The sequence below is a fragment of the Hakea prostrata genome, chromosome 3 (genome assembly GCF_041222555.1).
Source record: "Hakea prostrata isolate BN-2017 chromosome 3, UWA_Hpros_2, whole genome shotgun sequence".
Lineage (NCBI taxonomy): Eukaryota > Viridiplantae > Streptophyta > Magnoliopsida > Proteales > Proteaceae > Hakea > Hakea prostrata.
In genome coordinates this window covers 16,363,722-16,382,647 of record NC_142602.1, presented here as the reverse complement: position 1 = coordinate 16,382,647, position 18,926 = coordinate 16,363,722, and the positions used below count along the sequence as shown (strand labels likewise).

The window sequence follows — 18,926 nt, the reverse complement described above, 5'->3', positions numbered from 1 at the left end:
TCTAATGAATGATGAAGTAATGTGAGGGGAGCATAGATCTTTGGTTGACTCTTTTCTGTGGCCCATGGTGCCATGGTGGTCCACTTTTACTAGCTATTATGCTTTCAAAAAAGAAAAAATAATTCTAAACGAATTGATAGTTATTTTAACTTTGAAAAAGAATTATTTGCTTTTGTATATAATTTTATTTTATTCAAAAAAAATAATATATTTTCATTATTCTCTCTTTTTGTTTGTATAAAAATAAATAAATACACATAATATTTCACTACGAGTACATCATGAGGCACTTCAACCATTTGACCTGTCACTGTCATCGTCGGCAATATATCAACCGTCCGATAGGAATGCTTGGATGGTTATGAAATATGAATTAAGTAAATCCAAGGTACCTGGGAGGAATGAATACTTTATTAAAACATTTTTGTCCGTCGGATTAGAATAAATAACGGTGGAACATGGTGGGTCCACCTGATCCAAATGAAATTCCTGGTGTCCACTGGTCCCACACTTGTGTAACAAGTAACAACCAATGAATCATATAAGAATAAATAATATAAATTGGGTTTCCGGATCCGATCGCTGCACTACATGGTACGGTACAAACAGCACAGAGTATAAAATAGTAAATCTCAGACCCAACAAATATCAACCACTGGATCATAACTAGGTTTCTCAAACGGTACCAATCGAACCACTTGTAGTTAACAGCCTCACGTAAGCTCTACCTCGTGGAATTACAATACTTAATTCGTCTGCACCAATGGCGTTAATATTACTCGACCTTTATTTATTTTTATTTTAATCCACAAACAGTAACCATGAAACCTTTACGCAAAGCAAAACGAGAGATCGAAGGCACTCGCTCCCGCCCATAACTCCCCTCCTTCGCCTCACCTCCGAAATTTCCGAACCTCAAAGTCTCAAACCCTTCCTTCTCTCGCTCTAAAAATCTATCAAATCCAAACCAATCGGCATAGCTGCTCAATCTGTGATGAACAACACCCAGGTACTTCAATTTCATTTTCTTGCTTTTTCTCTTCCTATTTCTTCTTTAGGGTTTTATAACAATCTCGAAGAATTCTATCAACGTTGAAACCTCAAGGATGAACCTGACGCTCTTTTATGGGCTCTAGGTTTTTTGCTAGGTTTGGTTGATTGATTCCCGTCTTCGTGACTTCTTCCCACTTTATTCTTGACTCTTATATATTTTTCTTTGGCAATGTGAAAAATTTTCGGTTTTTAATCTGAAATGGCAGTAGTGTGTAGCAAAAAGTGAAAAAAGTTAGCTCGCATGTGACTTTCATTTTATTATTAGTTTATCTATCTATTTTTTTCCCCCATGGAATCCGGGGCATCGGGTTAATTTCTAAGTTGCTTCTTCGTCTTGCTTTCCTGCTAATTAAGTATTGCAATTTTGCTTTTTCAACTTTCTTTCCTTGTGGTGCTGTGCTTTCTTCATTCACGTTATCCGGGTACTTGCGGAATCTGAGGGCATTTTGGTTTCCTGTAGATAGCTTTGTTTTGGATCTGAATTTGGCTCGGACTGTGTGGTGGGTGAGGTTTCTGGTTAGCTGAATTAATTTCAAACTCAGTTGCAGAAGAATTACAATTCTGGTAATTTTTTTGGGTTGAAGTTTGTGTCGCCCTTCTTGAGTTGCTGTTTTGGGATTTCTCATATCTGGCTCAGTGTTTGAGAGGGTCAGTGGCTGCAGTTTATTGAAGAACCGGGGTGTCATTTACTGGAAGTCATTGGTTTAGCTTGTGTTTGGTTTTAAAAAACTTGAATTTTCTTTTGATGTGCATCTTGATTTTGAGTGTTCTGCTCTAACATTATGCAAGAATATCCTGGACGCACCCTTTAAATATTAAGAGGGACATACATTGGTTAATTTGTTATGAAATTCTCGATCATTGCATCTTTTCTTGCTGTTTCAAGAAACTGTGTTGAGGAATTGGAAAAATGAAGTAATGGTCATTCCAAATTTTCATGGATCTCAACGTGAAATTCCAGGGCCATTTGAATGTCCAACAAAACCATGTAAATTCTCCATAACCTTACAGTAGGGATTGGAGATCCAGTAGAATCTTTGTTTTGTTTTCAAACAAAAGTACTCACTCCTAGAATTTACGTGGATGGTTAAAGATGCGCTAGTATTGATTTGCTCTGTGCACTTCCCAAAAGTTATGGATCTCTCTCTCTCTCTCTCTCTCCCCCGTCTAATCTCTTTAGTGGCAAGTTTCTGAGGGAACTCTTTATAAGAACTGCTGATGAAAACCTAATGCTAGTCGTTAAGATTGAGGACACCAGCCATTAATTCTTGATTTAGATAATTTTTATTAATATATGGGCACAAAGAAGATTACTGGTGGCAATTCCAATTTTTTCTTATTCGTGTAGGCGTACACTATAAAGAAAATATGTGGGGCTTCTTTTCTGTGTAATCCATTGTTGATCATTCAATGCTGCTGTTTGCCTGACACAATTGCTTCGCCGAAGTAGTGGTTGAAGGACTAAATTTCCTTTTAGAGCAAACAAAATTAAATGATCTTTATCATGAAGTGCTGCATAACATCTATGGATTGTTTATCTTCAGCTGTGGTTGAATCTCACACACTATTTTCCTCATTCGACATTGCTCATACTTGATTGATTGCTTTTGGTGATAGTTTGGATGTTCTTTTGGGAAATATGCTCAGAATTTGCAATGAACACTTAGAAAACCCATTTTTAGCACTGTCACAATCTTGTAGACAGTGGCTTGTTGACTCACTGTTTAGAGTTGTCTTTTTTTTTTTTTTGGATTGTCATTCCATTGTATAAAAGTGGATCTACCTATTATTAAGGATAATGTCTAGGGTGAGACTTTGCAATGATATCTCAAGTCCTGTATGCTTGCAAAGTTATCTCCATCAGCTTTTGCACTTGTGGATTTATTTCTCTCAGAGAGATCCTATTTTCTTCTTTTCATCTGTAATGAAATGTAATTCAGTGTGAGAAGTTTGTATTTGTGTTTCTTGAATGACGTTATGGGGTTTTAGTTGAATCTTCTATTTTCAGGTACTTAGAGAGTCTGCCAACTTGGAGCCTTTTGAGCTATTTTTTGAACTCATACTTTAAGAAATATTCTGTTACAATCTAAGGGATGCTGAATCTTTGCTTTGACACCAATGCGGTATCAGGATCTGGATGGTTCTCTCTGTTGTTGTTTTTGTTGATTTATCACTAGATTTTACCTTATTCTCCTGGTTTCAACCTATGATCTGCGGATTATTACCCAAGAAAAGGAGCAAAGGAAGTGTATTATGTGGCGTTCTCTTTGCTCAGTGACCTGGTTTAATGTTCAGGAAATTTAGCTTCTAGAAGGTCTTGAAACTTGTAACCATTTAGTTGTTTGTTTTTCAGGTCATGAGTTCTGTAATGTTCAATTTCTTCTTGGGAGTTGGGAGTTGTATGTTCTGCATAACTGCTTACATATCCAATTGTTTTCCTCATCCATTTGATGTAATATGTTGCATGTATGTTGAAAACTAGCTGTTACTGGTAATTGATGTGAGGTTGATTGTCTGACAACCAATGTAGAGAATTCCTGTGCATTGGTCACTTGCCTAGTTAATTAGGCTAGGGATGGACATTTACAACTGTGTTGGATAACTTGCTGGAAGTTTATTAATTTTCGAATTACTGTTAAATTAAGGCTGTGTTCTTCTTCACCACAGTTTTTAGTTCATTACTCTGTTGATAACATGTGTATCTTTCTCAAAACTACTTACTGGTTCCATTCCACCCTCTCGGGAACCTGGAAAGATCTTGCTTTATTTTCTTTTAATTTGTTTATTTCGGTTAACTTTTTGGAATGCATGGCCATCTTGAATCCTTTGATTGGACTGATCGATTTTTCTTTTGATTTTTCAGATTGTTTAGGAAGCACATTCAAGATTTCCTAGAAGAACTATCTAGTTTGAGGTAATTGGTCTTTATGTGGCTTGTCTGAGCTGCGCCGCTTTTTTATACAGATACATGTGGTGGCTTGCTGTGGGAGAAAAGATATGTGGTCATTATGTTTCATGTAGCAAATATGCAGTGACGGTCTATCTTGGACAGTTATTAAGCATCATCTTGTCTTCTTGCTTATGTTACATTTTCTTACTGTTGAGCCATATTCATTCATGTTCAAGACCCCTTCTTAATGTGTTTCAACAATAATTTTAAGTGATGCCTACAGCTTTATATTGATGCTCAGCACTCCTGGAGAAGGTGTCATGAATATATGCTACTTTGTATTTTGTTGAATTGCTTAAAATTTGGGGGTTTCGGTCAGTGTCTTGCTATGTAATGTTCAATCTCAGTGGATCTGTGTGGTATTGTAATGTATATTGAAGCAAGAAGAATGGATGATGGTACTTCTCTTATATTTATTGTTATCTCAGCCTCTTTTAGATCGATGTGGCTGACAGCATTTAGTTGGGTTAAGGTTGTGGTGGTGGTGATTGAATGAAAGTGGAATTGTAACATTTAGACTGATAAATAATCTGAGGATCTACGTTCATGCTAAACAGCAGAAGTTGCGTATCTGTGAAATAGGTTGTGGTCAGTAGTGAGAGGTTAGGCTCTCTTTTGTTCATTCTCTTTCTAGGATTCTGCTCACGTATGAACTGCTTAGGTGACTCTTACTTCCCATTTGCTTTGAGAGTTGATGGAAGATGGATTCCCTGCCACCCAAAATGTTCAATCTAATAGATTTCCTTCAATTACATGGGCCCACTCAAATGCTTGCTAACAAAATCAGTTACCAGTTTTCTGGATCTTTGCTAGAATTGTATTTTTTTTGGGTGCTGAAATATTTGCTTTGAGGTAGGTTAAAATCTATTTAAAAATGAAAGATAGTTTTTAAGGCATCACCTGGGCATCCAAGGGCTAGAAGGGCAAGGTTGCCAAGGTGGTGCCTTGGCACCTTGATGCACTCCTAGGTTCAGTAACTTTGATTATGGGCTTCTATTGGACTAACCTCGATGTTTAACAAATGAAAGGTCTCAAACAACAAAGGTTGTGGCAACTTCACAATTTATATAACCATTCAGAACCTTACTTGTAAGTCAACAGGTGAACAGAGAACAGTAAATAGCCTTTGGAAAGAGGGAGCTTTTGATAAATTAATTGAAGTAGGGGAAAATAGAACCAAATTTCAAGAAGGGCTCTTAATTTAATTGTGCACAATAGCATTTTAATTGTAAGTGAAAATACACTTCAACCTTTCAACCACAATAATGGTTAAGCCACAGAAGAGCAAACTTCAACCTCTCAACTACAATGATGGGTAACCCAAAGAAGTGCAGAATTGGCATCTATGAAAGACTTCTCAGTTCAACTCATATCTGTGAAAAATTTTAAATATAAACCCTTAAAACCTGGATATGCACCTAGGTATTGACAGAACAAGGGTATTGTATTTGTTCGGATCTAAAAATCACTTTGTTAAAACCTGGATATGCACCTAGGTATTGACAGAACAAGGGTATTGTATTTGTTCGGATCCATAAATCACTTTGTAGGCAACTGTAAGATCTAACATTTAAGGGGGTTTAGTTGCCTCACAGACAGAAAAGGTATTGTGAGAGATCGTACACTAGCTTCTTATAATTTCTGAAATGGAGTATATTGGGGAAATATTGAGAATTGCCAGCAGAAAAGCAAAAATACAGTTTGATGAAACAAGACTTGCACAGTTATTTCATCTGTTGGCATCTGGATCAGGAAGAAGAGGCTCAAGAATATCCTCATCATTGTTGTTCAGATTTGCCAGCAGCTGCTCAGTCATAGTTAAGACATAAGAGGTCCGGTTTCACTGGGTCAATCTTTAGACATAAAGGATTTTCTTGTACAATTGCTACACAGAATGTTCTTTAGCCTCCTGTTGTTCTAGGAGACTTTTGACCTCCTCAACCTTGCGGGGCTCAACTTTACCTTTTAATAGTTATGCATGTAGGTCTATAAGCTGGAGAGTTCTTGAGCATATCTACCAAGTGACTGTTCTCTTCTCTCTCTCTCTCTCTTTTTTTTTTTTTTTGGGGGGGGGGGGGGGGGATGAATATCAAGGTACTACTCTACTTCCATCTGGCATTTGCAGTTCTCATGTCAAGGGTCAGCCTCATTGTTATCAAGCTCCGATAGTGGTATTCAGCCAACTAACATACCTCAATACCTGTTGTAGTTTCATCTGCATCTGGTGAATGATTTGTAAAATTCTATGGTGCTGGTGTCCCTATTTTTAGTGTCTTAGTGTGACCTAACTAGCTTGTGCAAAAGAGACTTCTTATACTTGGGAGGAGCTAAGTCTAAGATATTATTCAAAATTTGCTTCATTGCTCCCATTTAGTTGCAGGTCCCAGTTGCCTAATGGTGCTCAACCATAGCATGTCATGCCACCACAAGCAACCAGAAATAGTAAGCTTGCTGTTGATGAGCTCACACTTCTCAATTTATGGTGGGGATTTGTAGTTGAAATTCATTTCGAATTTGATCATGTTGTCAAACTTTGGAATCTCAACCTTGATGTCTTACTTTTGTCTGGCTTTGAGAACTGTCATGTGATGTGTTGGGTTGCTGTGTTTTAGGTGCATTGGTAATCTGTAAGGTATCCTACTGAGGAACTGTGTCTATAAGCGTTTTTAGAGTTCTTGCTGTTAAGCCGTGCATTTGGGATTGGTATACCAATTTTTATTTTTTGTCTTCTCTGTTTTTCTTTCTCCTCTATTCTTCCTCTGAAGAAAATAGCTCTCATCTGCTTCCCTCCCCTTTGATATTTTGTATTTCTTCCCTTTATAATGCAGTTGCTTCCTTTTAGTCAGATTTGATCATTGGGTTTACTTATACTTGAAATCCTTACATATGAATTTTCATTTTGTGGTACTGGCTTTATTTCTTCGTTGTTTTCCAATTCTAACTTCTTTATGGCCTGTTTGGTTACTTGAGTTTGGAGATTTCGAATATCTAGAGATTTCAAATCTATGGAGTCATGGTTCATAAAATTAACTGCTTGGTTTAACCTGAATCAGTAGTTTGGAGAGTTCCATCAAAATGATTTTGTGAATGCGCAAATGTTTATCGTTTTTATAGGAGTGAAATCTCTGGATTTACCTCATACCCATAAATCTACAGATTCACCTTTTTAGTGTAAAAAGGTGAATCCCTAGATTTCATGAATCCAGGGATGGGTATAAATTTCCCATTTATGAATCCAGAGATTTGAAATTTCTGGATTCATGTAACCAAACAGGCCCTTATTTCACCACTGTTATCTTTCTGGTGAAAATACTACCCATTTGGACTTTGGAGTGGTTTTTCTTTTGGTGGGTCTTGGAGTGGTTTATAGTGACAAGGACGGTGAGGTATGATGTCCAGCAGGACACTTGTTATTGTGCTTGGAATGACAAGGACATGGTTCTGGAGTTATATTTATAGCCATTGCATCCTTTTGGCTGTTTTAAGGAATGAAGTTGCCCTGGACATGATTAGGTAAGTTAGGTGAGGAGTTTGTGTCCGTCTTTGCACTTAACCTTTTCCTCTTCCTTTCTTATTTTATTTTGAAATTTGCCTCTCTTTTTTTTTTTTTTTTGAACAATTTGCTTTTTGTGCCATGCCTGATATTGGGATGCTTGGTTATGTGGTGATAACTGTAATTGAGTGGCAGCTTTTGGTTTCACATGTATTTCAAAGATATCTTACTGCTTTTGATACTAAATTTGTCTGGGTTGATTTCCTGTTTCCTTTATGAGTTAGCAAACACAACAGTGAATATAAATGCCAAACTCACATCAGCGTGTTACTTTCGAACAATGTGGTTGATTTTCATGGGCTCCATTATGCTTATGCATATATAATCAAGTCTGTCATTTAGTCACAGCTAGCTAGGATATCTTGATGTTTCCTAGTCATAGCCAAGCACTAGATGTTGTGTTGCAAGGTTTAAAACTCTACTGAAGAATTCGATGCATACCATTTTCTGATAGCGTGACAATGCTACCAAGGAGATATGGGGTTTCTTTAGGATGGTACAGTATCAGTTGTACTGTTTGTGAAGCAGAGTGAGGAGAGAAGGGGTGCTATTTTTTTCTTGGTTCACATTTCTGTGTTATACCTAAAAGAATGGTTTGTACAGACCTTCAGCATCTTCAACAAAGATAATTATTTTCCAGTGGTTTTAGATTGTGGATGCATCTTTGTGCTATTTGCCGAAAAGATAGTTTAGGATTCCAGATGCTTGAATTTTGTGCTGAACCCCTCGTAATCATTGGCATTTGATGACTTCAGATTCATGCATTGATTAATGAACCTGTTGAATAGGTATTGTATTTGAAAATGTTTCTGATTACCAATAAAGAAAAAAGATGTTCTTCAACTGTTAATCTGGTATGCATTTAAGAACTTTTACAAATTTGTAGCTTTCTCTGCTGTGTCAAAGCATAACCATCTGAATTGGAACTTTTGAGAATGTAAGCTTCCACCAGCAACAGCAGTTCAAACCTTCCTGTGTTAAAAAGTATATAGAATTATTCTCTGATGATCCCACCAACAGAATTCAAACTTGATTTGTGTTTCTACGTACTGTATTAATAGTTTTTCCTGGCAATTAATTTTTGTAATTTCTTTGAAAGCTATTGTTAATGTGGTCCCTGAGTGCACAAGGGCATGTGCAGACTTTTTGATACTTATCCTTGACTTTGTTCCCTTGCTTATTCTGGTTTATTAGTAGTTGTATTTTTATTGCTGTTCTACTGTGTTTGCCATTGATTCATGCCACCTAAAAAAATCGATGAAGGCCCCAAGTAGGGGCACTAGTTTGGCCCTGATGGACCAAAATTACCGTGGACCTGAACATGGTCTGAGCTCAAGAGTCTGGCCTTGAGGGCAGGTCAGGGTTGAGTGTTTGACCTGGCCTGTCCTCGCCTAGCCATACCAGCCTACAAGATATTTTTGGTTAACATGTGGCATCAATATGAAATTATGGATTGTTTTACTGTTTTGTGGTTAGGACTAGGATTAGGGCCAAGGTCATGGTCAAGCTATGGTATTCAGGTTCAATTTCAGGGTTTTAAAAAGCCTGGCCGAATCAAATCCTGTTGCAGCCCTACCTCAAATCATGTAGTTGTCTTGATATGTAGAATCTTGATGAATTGCCAAACCTTGTTAAATTACCTACTAGTAAAATTTTAAGTCCCTATTGTGTATTATGAATTTAGGCCCTTTCATGTGGAGGTTCATCTATCAGGGTTGTTGGCATGGTTAATAATTTATTGGATTATTGCCAGCTACTTCAGCCCTTGAGTGGATGCACATGTGAGTACTACTACTATCAGATTCTTTTACAGGGATACAATTGTCTGAAGAAGTTTTTTTAAAACATTAGTCTGAAGAAATGTATGATACATAAATAGGGTGTTGCAACTGAGTAAGTAATTTTCTTTTCAGCTGTAGTACTTGAATCTTTAAAGTATCTAAGTCTTCTTGAATACAGCATATTGAGTTTCAGCTCTTGAGTACAGATTTTTTTGTTTTGTTTTGTTTTAATGGGGGGCTGAGGCACTCTCATGGACTTATTGCAAACCTGGTGTTTGTTGTGTTATGAAGTAAAAAATGTATCTTTATGCTATTCTTATGTAATCTAATACTTTTTGTTAAGGATAGTTTGGAGTGTCAGACGGAAGAAGTATTTGGAATTTTTTTGCAGAAAGACACATAAGCACCTCACCATTTCTATGCTAATCATCCATGTAACAATGGAGGGTGATGCTTCTAAAACTCACAAGAGAAATCTGAGCCATCCATTTTATGTTTCTTTTTTTTTTTGTTATTTTAATCACGCAAAGTGATGCCTATGGTACTGGTAACATTCATGAACATACATGGGTTTCTGCCAATAGAAAAGAGAATTTCTTAGCCAAACAATATCATTATCACTGTGAGAATAATATTTTGCATTACCTGTATCATATATTTGTTGTATCAGGTTTCCATTCTTTTTTTTGTTCTATCCATTTCTTGCCTTCCAAACATAGCCTTTGGCTTCGTAGCTTGGATTGAATAGTTTTATTTGACTAGAGAATAGAACTATGAAAGTGAAATTTGTGGAAAATGTCCTACATGCACGTATCTAGCTATTTCTACATTTGGTTTGAAAACCTCCTTTTTCATTCATTTTCCTGCGTTGTTTATTTTTAAAAGTTTCTGCTGTTTCTGACTTCTTGTGTTCCCAGAGTGAAATTTCAGCTTTTTGCTTGGAAATGGCGAGAGGTAGCAGGGGCAGACGCAGACTTGGAGTGCCCAAGTATAGGTCAACTCCATATCCATTACCATCTTACCGTAGGATGATTTCAAAGAAGGAATCACACCAGAAGAGATGTTCCAATGCTTTGGAGAAAAAAGACTGGGAAGATGCTAACTGTTCAGTGTGCATGGAATACCCTCATAGTGCTGTTCTCCTCCTCTGCTCCTCGCATGACAAAGGATGCCGTCCCTTATATGTGTGGGACCAGCTATCGCTATTCCAACTGCCTTGACCAGTTCAAGAAAGCATACACCAAAGTAATATCACCTCCTTCGGTTCAACCATTGCATGAGTTGGGAGATGATCCTAATGAGAAATGTGAAGTAATGGACTTAGCATGCCCACTTTGCCGAGGACAAGTGAAAGGATGGACGGTGGTGGAACCTGCACGTGAATATTTGAATCAGAAGAAGAGAAGCTGCATGCAGGATGACTGCTCCTTCGTTGGAAATTACAAGGAGCTCAGGAAGCATGTGAAGGCAGAGCATCCGTCTGCGCGACCTCGTGAGGTGGACCCTGTGCTTGAACAGAAGTGGAGACGGCTTGAGCATGAGAGAGAGCATGACGATGTGATGAGCACGATAAGGTCATCCATGCCAGGGGCATTGGTCCTTGGGGACTATGTTATAGAGGGACGTCCACGTAGCTTTGGTACAGATAATGAGGGGGATGATGATTATGAGGATGAGGACGACGATGGTGGGTATGATGTGGATTTAGGGGAGAATTTTCTTAATTTATTTGTTATGTTCCATCGCAGCGTGGGGGTTGGTGTCAACCTAAACACACGCCTGAGGAGATTGGAACGGCACCGTGCATTGGAGGAAAATGTTCGTCGTGGAATCTCTCGTGTTGCAGCAACTGGTGGTGCAGCAAGTGCTAGAGATGACGATGATGATCATGGTTCCCCTGTTGGCCACCACAGAGGCGGAGTGGTGGAGCTGGGGAGGTCACATAGGAGGCTAAGTCGTAGAAGTCGCCAGAGAACGGGGACAATGTGACCTGAAAGAACTAGTTGGGGGATGGGAATTGTGTAGGGTTACTTAGTTAGAAATCAAGCATCGGTCTGTCTTGTCCCCCTGTTCATCGGTGCATGGTTGACTCATTTATTTGTGGAATGTCATGTTACAATATTGCTGTTCAAATGAGGTTCAGGTGAAAGGGAAAGAAAAGATGAGGGAAAAAAAAAGTATTCATCATTCTCGCTGGTTGTATCTTCAGTTTATGTGAAAATTAGGAAATTCTCAAAGGTGGCTCTGTTCTTAAAACTGTTTTCACATTTTTCTTTGTAGTGGTTAGATATGAATTATGATCTTATGGAATCTTCTCTGTACAGGTACAACCGTTTGGGCTGTGATAGAATTAAACCCAGTTCTGTGTAGTCTTAAAGTTCCCATATGGTCGTCATGATTCTCGCTTTTTTTATATTTTTTCTTTCAATAATTTTATAGAAAACCTTTTTAGTGTAGCTAAAAAGCACAAATTTAGTTCAATTGATGGTCTAAGCAACAATCCACCCTATTGTTTCATATCTGCCATATCAGAGGAGGCAGGAAAAAATGTGTTCTTCCTTTGTGTTAGAAGTGTTTTGAGTTCTTCCTTCTTTTGAGTTCTTCCTTCCTCCCTGTTTGTTAGTATTCTATAAGAGAACTATGACCACGTGTTCTCAATGTATTTTTTTATAAATACTCTTGTATATCTTGTATTGAAGTTAAGGAAAGAAAGAGTATTTTGTATTCTCATATGGTATCAAAGCCACTGACTTCTCAGCAGTCTTTTCTGTTCAGAGTATTTTTCTCCTCTGTTTTCTTTCCTTTCTTGCATTCATGGCGTCACTTTCTTCGACGGGAACTCTTCCAATTTCTGCTATTCCAGTTTCATTTCCCTATCCAAGTAACTTGAATGTTTACAATTTTGTGACGATTCGTCTAACTGTTGATAATTTCCTCCTGTGGAAGACTCAGTTTGTCTCCTTGGAGGAAAGTCAAGATCTGGTAGGGTTCTTGAACGGTGATTGCTTGGCTCCAGATCGTGGGTTGCAAAGTATTGATGATACATTCTCTTGCATGCCTATGCCTTAGAATCCCTCTCTACTCGTATTTCTGTTTTGTTGGGCCTGTGTAGACTCTAGAGAAGCATGGTCTCATCGATTTGGTTTGCTTCTAAGAAGTGGCCATTGTCTGCCATCTCTGCAAAGATTCATGTTTTATCTGGTTGCAATGATGAGGAAGTGAGTAGAGAGGGCTTAGAAGTTGGGTCAAGTCTCTCTTAAGACACTCTGGGGCATGGGCTTCTAATCTCTACCGCCAGCGTTAAAGAATTAGAAGTAGAAATGAATGTGGTTGGTACATATGTGGATTATAAGGGTGTCTCTTGCTGCTTTAAAACCACCTTCCTAGCTAGGCCGGTTCATCTAGCCTAGTAGAAGCCCGAACCACTAACTCTGAAGTCTGAACCAGACTCATCAACACGTTCATATGCATTTTGGCTTCAGAGCAAATCTAAACCGTTGAATGAACATTTCACTCAACCGCCTAGAGTTACTCTAGACTCCAAAATACATTTGGCCTTTGACTCCAAGCAAAATCATCAAAGATATCTCAATCTAGTAGACTTAAGGAGTCCTCACCAGATACATCACACGTGTCAACTTCTTCTTCTTCTTCTTTTTTTTTTTTTTTTTTTTTTTTTTTTTTTTTAAGTTATTCAACGATCACAATTTAAACCTATATTAAGACAAAACTGATTTTCTTCACTATTTTCTCTCTGCTCTTTGTTCTTGCAGGAGGAAATATTTCCAAAATCTCTTTTTTTTTCTTCTTCATGTTCTTCAATTCAGTCATTATACTTATATACATGTTCCACAACATCCTGTGCCTTCAAGGTTTCTTGTTAGGTGACACAATTGGCTGCTCTTATCAGAGGTGTTGGATTGACATCCTTACCATGGATAGAAAGGCCATTGAGATATAGGGTTCACGGGATCGAACCAGTGAGTCCACTGAGCCGGTTTAGAGAATGGTGACTCAGTCCTCCCTACACGTGGCACTGTCTCACTAGTTTGCTGACATGGTTTTGACATATTATTACATGGCAAGAAAAGAAAATCAGTGCTGATTGGAGAATTTATAATTAAAATATGGAATGATGGCTCACCAAAAAAACTCATCCAACCAACCATTTTCTTATGCTTGCTTTCATGGTTTCCGCCGTTGGCTTTGGATTTCTCCTACTAGTAATTACATTCTTTGTATATCAGACCACTTCGGTAGTAACATTAGTATATAGCCAGCTCAATAAAGATTACCAAAAAGTAGCTTACGATCTTCTCTCTTCCCTTTGGATTTTATTTGCAAGGATAAGTAAATATTGCCATTGAGATTTGCATGGTTTGCTCAACTAGTTGTATAGACAGTCAACTGATATTAGGATTGTGCTATCTTCACATCCTTTCTGTACATATTTTGAAGGTTTTTAAAGCCAGCTCTGAGCATTGACAAGGTGGACCAGAGATAGATCTTCCTTTGTAAATGTATGATAGAATAGTATAAAGGGAACACAATTGTATATCTACTATACCCAACTCAACCAAGAAGATAACATACATGCATTGCACAAAGCACACAACCACCTGCTGACCAAATGGTGCAATGAACTTCGTTTTATTACCATTCCAAGAATAGGTAAATACTTTCTCACTTCTATTGACTTGTATTACAAAATACTCTTTATACCCACCTCAAACTTAACTTTTTTTTTTTTTTAACTGCACACCCCCTCTCCAACCCTAAAATAACCTAAACTAGAGATCTTTTCATTCTTCACCTTCTCAGTTCTCACCAAAATAAAAAGCCTACAAGTGGAATAGATCATGTGAACCACTAGTGGTATTTACAACAATTCTAGAATGCTAGCCACCTTCATCACTTCAAAACACAAGCAGAGAGTTCTTAACATCATAGTTCATCTTCTCCAAGTTAGGAGTCACTGCAAACTGAATCATAGGTGGTGGCCCACATGCTAAAGCCAACGCGTCACTTGATCCTTCTGGTAGATGTTCTCTGAGAATACTTTCCGAAACAATCCCTACACTGTATTTCCATCCATCTCTTATTGACTTCCCCACCACATACCACACCTTCAACCTCTCATGCTTCTCAGCCCATGAATCCAATTCATCTCTCAACAATATATCATCTTCTGTTCGATTTGCATAAACCAGATACATCTCTGTTTCATCCTTTGGATCCTTCAAGATTGCTTGGATAACCTGATAGATAGGAGTGATTCCTGTTCCTCCAGCAATCATAGCTAGCTTCTTTGCAGACTTGTTCTTCCCATGAACCATGAAGTTTCCTTGACCAGTATACTCTATGTGTCCCAATGGACCTTTGATGTCTACTGTAGCACCCAAGGGAATATTATCCAAGAACTGTGACATCAAACCTCCATTGGGGAATTTAGGGTTTACACCCTTGAAGTAGACCTTGATAACAAGATCAAAATATCCAACTTCATCAACAGAGCTAGACGGAGTATAAGCACGCATGCATAACTTGTCATCTATGGTAGCACAAACGTAAATGTGCTTCCCTACTGGCAACCCAAGAACTTGTTCTTCCGATGGCAATGCAAATCGAAAGAGACGAGTGTCATGAGAAAGATGAGTCTTGGAAATCATCTTGCATTTGATCTTTTCTCCTGGTATCAGAGCAACGTTCTTCTTCGGTGTAACCGTCTCACTGGTAGAAACACGAGGAGCTGAGTTAGTCAACCCAGTGGTGGTGGTAACGAGTTCTCCGATCCGATAATCTTCGAGCATTTTCTTTCCTCTCTCAGAGTGGATTGCATCAAACTCTTCAGTGCAATCGGTGCCTGCATTGATAAGAATACTATCCGAACCACCAGGGTGGTCGTTCAAGAACCGAGTGCAGTCATAAACTTGGCCATGCACGACGATCCAAGCTGACTCGGCCGAGTTATGTTTATTCACCTCGGACATGGATATTCCACTCGAAGGGGAGGATATGCTCTTCTTCGTTGCAGTAGTAGTTGTAGTGCTCTCAGACGTCTCGGGTTGCTTTTGTCGGGTCATCCACCCACCCGGCTGGTTTGCCGGTTGGGTCGGGTGCTCAAACATGATACCAATCTCACCCTTTTGTGGCTTGCAAACGTTCATCTTCACTCTGAACCAGCAGTTGTTCATCATTCCCTACACGAATGAGATATGAATTAGACTAAAACCAGAATTAGGTATTATGGGTTTAAATGAGGTTGACTTAGCTCTACTAGTTTCCAAACCCATAAATCCCAAGACAGTTCACATCAACGTAGTTATGTTTGATGTTAACATGAAACTTGTTTTTGTTGCAAGAAGAGACAAGTTGATTGATTGGCTTCTAGAGTTTCCTGGACTCATGACCTTGGATTCATCTCTCTTTTAGCCACAAGAGAGCATCAATCGTCCTATCACTTCTTTAAAAAGAGTTTACCACATGATATTGATGGATCCAACCATGGAGCATGTTTCGTAAAAACAAGGTGAAAGTATTATCGCATTTTCTCTTAATCAGCTACTTGTCTTTGGAAAACTTGTTTTTGTGATGGACCCTCTTCTTAAGAGATTGATGGATGACTAATGCTTTTGTGGCTAGAAAGGATGTGAATCATTTCTTTCTGTTCTTTTCGTTGTTCTGACCGTTAGATGATAGTCACATAGACTATCTTTATCCCATATACATGAAATCACAACTTAAAATCCTTAAATCTACAACGTCAGACTTTTAAGTTGTAATTTTATGTATACAGGAGATCCAACGGTGTAAAGATTTAACTAATCCACATGGCATTCATCCAACAACCGGAGTGATTTTTTTTTTGGGGTGGGGGAGCAGGGGGTGGTAGGGTTACTTACCATAACATTCCAGTTAAGCTTATGAGGTTGAGTGTTAAGTGACTCATCCCAAGCCCTAACAGCAATCTCTTTGACACCAATTAGGTCCACCACCTCTATTTCAAGGGACCAGAAGCACCAGCACCAATACTTTCCATATTTATTAGGTTTTTCTTGAATGTCAAGATTACAGACCATCCACGATTCCCCCTCGTCCATTGTCAGCTCGACACGTGTTATTTTTCTCCCTCCACCTTGAAAAAAAAAAATACATGATTAATTATTTATTAAGAGTCGTGATTATTTTTTCCATCTCTTTCCTTCACAAAAGATATAACAATTATTCAAAGAAGATAAAGACAAAGACAGTTGTGAATGTCAGCAATAATAACACTATCATATAAAATTCTTCCATCTCAATAGAAAAAACAGAACAAAGAAAGAAAAAAAAGAATAAAGAAAACACTTCCAAACATGGCGGACCTAACAATAGCGGAAATGTTTTGTTTCAAGAAATTGTTTCTTTTTAGGAAGATGTTTCGTCCTTATTAGCCATTCAAGAGAATATATAAGAAAACTCTAATTGTTTGATTTTTTTAATAAAGATAATTTATACATAAAACTAGAATCTTTTGACAATTTTTTTTGTCTTAAACATAATTTTCTTTTCTTATTTTTATTAGTTATTTAAAGTCAATGTATTGAAGGAGAAAAAAAAAGTACCTTTAATTAAAAGTACAAGTAAGAAAAATAATTTTTATTTTATTAATCTTTGACAGCAGTGGACATGGTCTCTTTTTCTTTCTTAAGCCCCTCTTTGCATGAAAAATGTTCTTGAAGTTTGAATTCTAAACAACAGGCTTTGAATATTTTTAATTTTAAAATAATTATTAAAAATTAAAAAACAAAAAAGAAAAAGAAATTTACAACACATACAAACAAACTGAAAAAAGGGCCACATATTCGATGGTCCAGCATGTATGAGATGACAATTCTTCACATGTTCATGTCCTCCAGCTTTGCATAGACTTAAGGATATCCCAGTGGCAACCACCACGATACAGATTATTATTTAAAAAAGAAAAAAAAAACCACAATATAATTCAGATCAATTTATGTATAAATTTGATTTTTAAGACATTTAATTCAATCAATATAATCATTTTTCTTTTATATATACGTGTTTTGTTCAAGGGGAAAATTTTCTTCTAATATTAATTTCTTCAAAGAAAAGGAAAAAAGAATTTTGCGATTTTTCATTTGGGTTTTCATGTAACCCTATGGTGGGAAAAATGAAGAGCTGAACTAACCAGAATATGCATAGCCCTTCATGGTATAAGAAGTCTGAGTTGTCGACGAGTTAATCGGCAACATTTCCTCATGACACGGTGTTGTTATCACCGAGTTAACGTTTAACTCGTTGATGATGTACTCGGGTTTGTACCACCAAGCTGCATCAAGTCAAAGAATCAGAAACTTTTAGAAAAAGGCAAAAAAAAGGAAGCCAGAATCAGAATCTTTGAGTTGAAAAATTGAAAGCTCAGGAAAGATGCAGTGGTGCGCACAGCACCTTCGGCGTTGGCTAGCTCGGCGTCTACGTGAGACGGAAGAACCCTATTATCCTTGTAGTGATAATAATTCTCCGACTCTCTGGTGGTGACAATTATACGTTTCAGCCATTTCACCATTCGACCTCCGATGAAACCCGGTATGATCATCCGTATCGGGAATCCATGGTCTGGCGTTAACATCTCTCCATTCTGCATATAAGCTAATATAATATCGCGTGATGGATCCATCGCAAACTCCATCTTGATGCTCGTACCATACTTGGACCCACCACCACCACCAGGTAAGTCTTCGGCACCTTCAAAGCACACGTTCATAGCTCCCTTCCGACGGCTATAAATGCCGCAGCGTTTGAGCACATCTCTCAATCGTACACCGCGCCACACCGTAGTAGAAACTCCAGCTGCGCCCCAGTTAAACCCGATACTATGCTTCACCATGTTCTGCTCCTTACGCCGGTTTCCAGCGCAGACAAGGGTGACCGGAAATTCTCTGCTTGGGAAATCCTTGACGAGTTGGTCCATGATGAACCGGGTTGGTCGTTTGACCAGACCGGTTACTTCCACGGTCCATTCTTCCCATGTTGCCATTGGAACTGCTCCGTGGTTGCGAACGTAGTGGAGTGGCACTGGTGTGATGAAGCCATGATGCATCAACTGAGTCAAGGGCGGTTCACAGTTAAATGGGTGCTTCCCTGTGAGTCGAATCAATGACGGGTTTCGCTCGATCCAGTTGTCGGCAGTTGCTTGATCACGAGAATCGAGGATCGACGGTTCAAGTGACTCCTCTTTGGCAGCAACATGATTCGACCAATCATATTCGCTTTCATCTTCACTGGACGAGTCGTCCATCTGAACCAGCTTTTTTGGGAAAACATGGTCGGTGTAGGAGCGGGTGTTGGGGGAGCTACGGTAGCCGTGCACGACGGCGCTTCGGCTGGGATCGACGAGGCCGTACTGCCGGTTATCGACTGAGGCGGCCATGTTTGAGACTAAACACACACACGCAGAGCTACACAAGAAGGTGAAGGTGAAGGTGACGGTGACGGTGAAGGTGAAGGAAAGGAGAGTTTTCTTCTTCTTCTTCCTCTGCTTCTGCTATTCTCTCTTTCCTTCCTTCATTCCTTCTGAGGTGTGAGA

At 38.5% G+C, this 18,926-nt stretch overlaps 1 protein-coding gene and 1 pseudogene across 2 annotated transcripts; one reads left to right on the top strand and one right to left on the bottom strand.

The window, feature by feature from the left end:
- The first annotated feature begins 1,036 nt into the window (after positions 1-1,036).
- Positions 1,037-12,373, top strand: LOC149021200 (uncharacterized; annotated as a pseudogene). Its single transcript, XR_016172296.1, has 3 exons — positions 1,037-1,557; positions 3,917-3,967; positions 10,255-12,373. The product of XR_016172296.1 is annotated as an uncharacterized LOC149021200 (transcript).
- Positions 12,374-13,957: 1,584 nt separating this feature from the next.
- Positions 13,958-18,920, bottom strand: LOC149021199 (nitrate reductase [NADH]-like). The gene is made up of 4 exons (XM_089149468.1): positions 17,789-18,920; positions 17,529-17,669; positions 16,240-16,472; positions 13,958-15,537 (listed from the first exon to the last, which is right to left on the bottom strand). Exons 1-4 carry the CDS (start codon positions 18,768-18,770, stop codon positions 14,254-14,256), a joined length of 2,640 nt encoding a protein of 879 aa, XP_089005594.1. The 5' UTR covers positions 18,771-18,920; the 3' UTR covers positions 13,958-14,253.
- Between the last annotated feature and the right edge of the window lie 6 nt (positions 18,921-18,926).

What these genes read in the sequence shown, in the direction of transcription:
- LOC149021199 (XM_089149468.1), bottom strand. Translation starts at nt 18,770, where the DNA reads ATGGCCGCCTCAGTCGATAACCGGCAGTACGGCCTCGTCGATCCCAGC. An exon ending in CGAGCTAGCCAACGCCGAAG is followed by an intron (nt 17,670 to 17,788) that starts GTGCTGTGCGCA and finishes GACTTGATGCAG; the next exon opens with CTTGGTGGTACAAACCCGAG. An exon ending in AGCTTAACTGGAATGTTATG is followed by an intron (nt 15,538 to 16,239) that starts GTAAGTAACCCT and finishes TCATTCGTGTAG; the next exon opens with GGAATGATGAACAACTGCTG.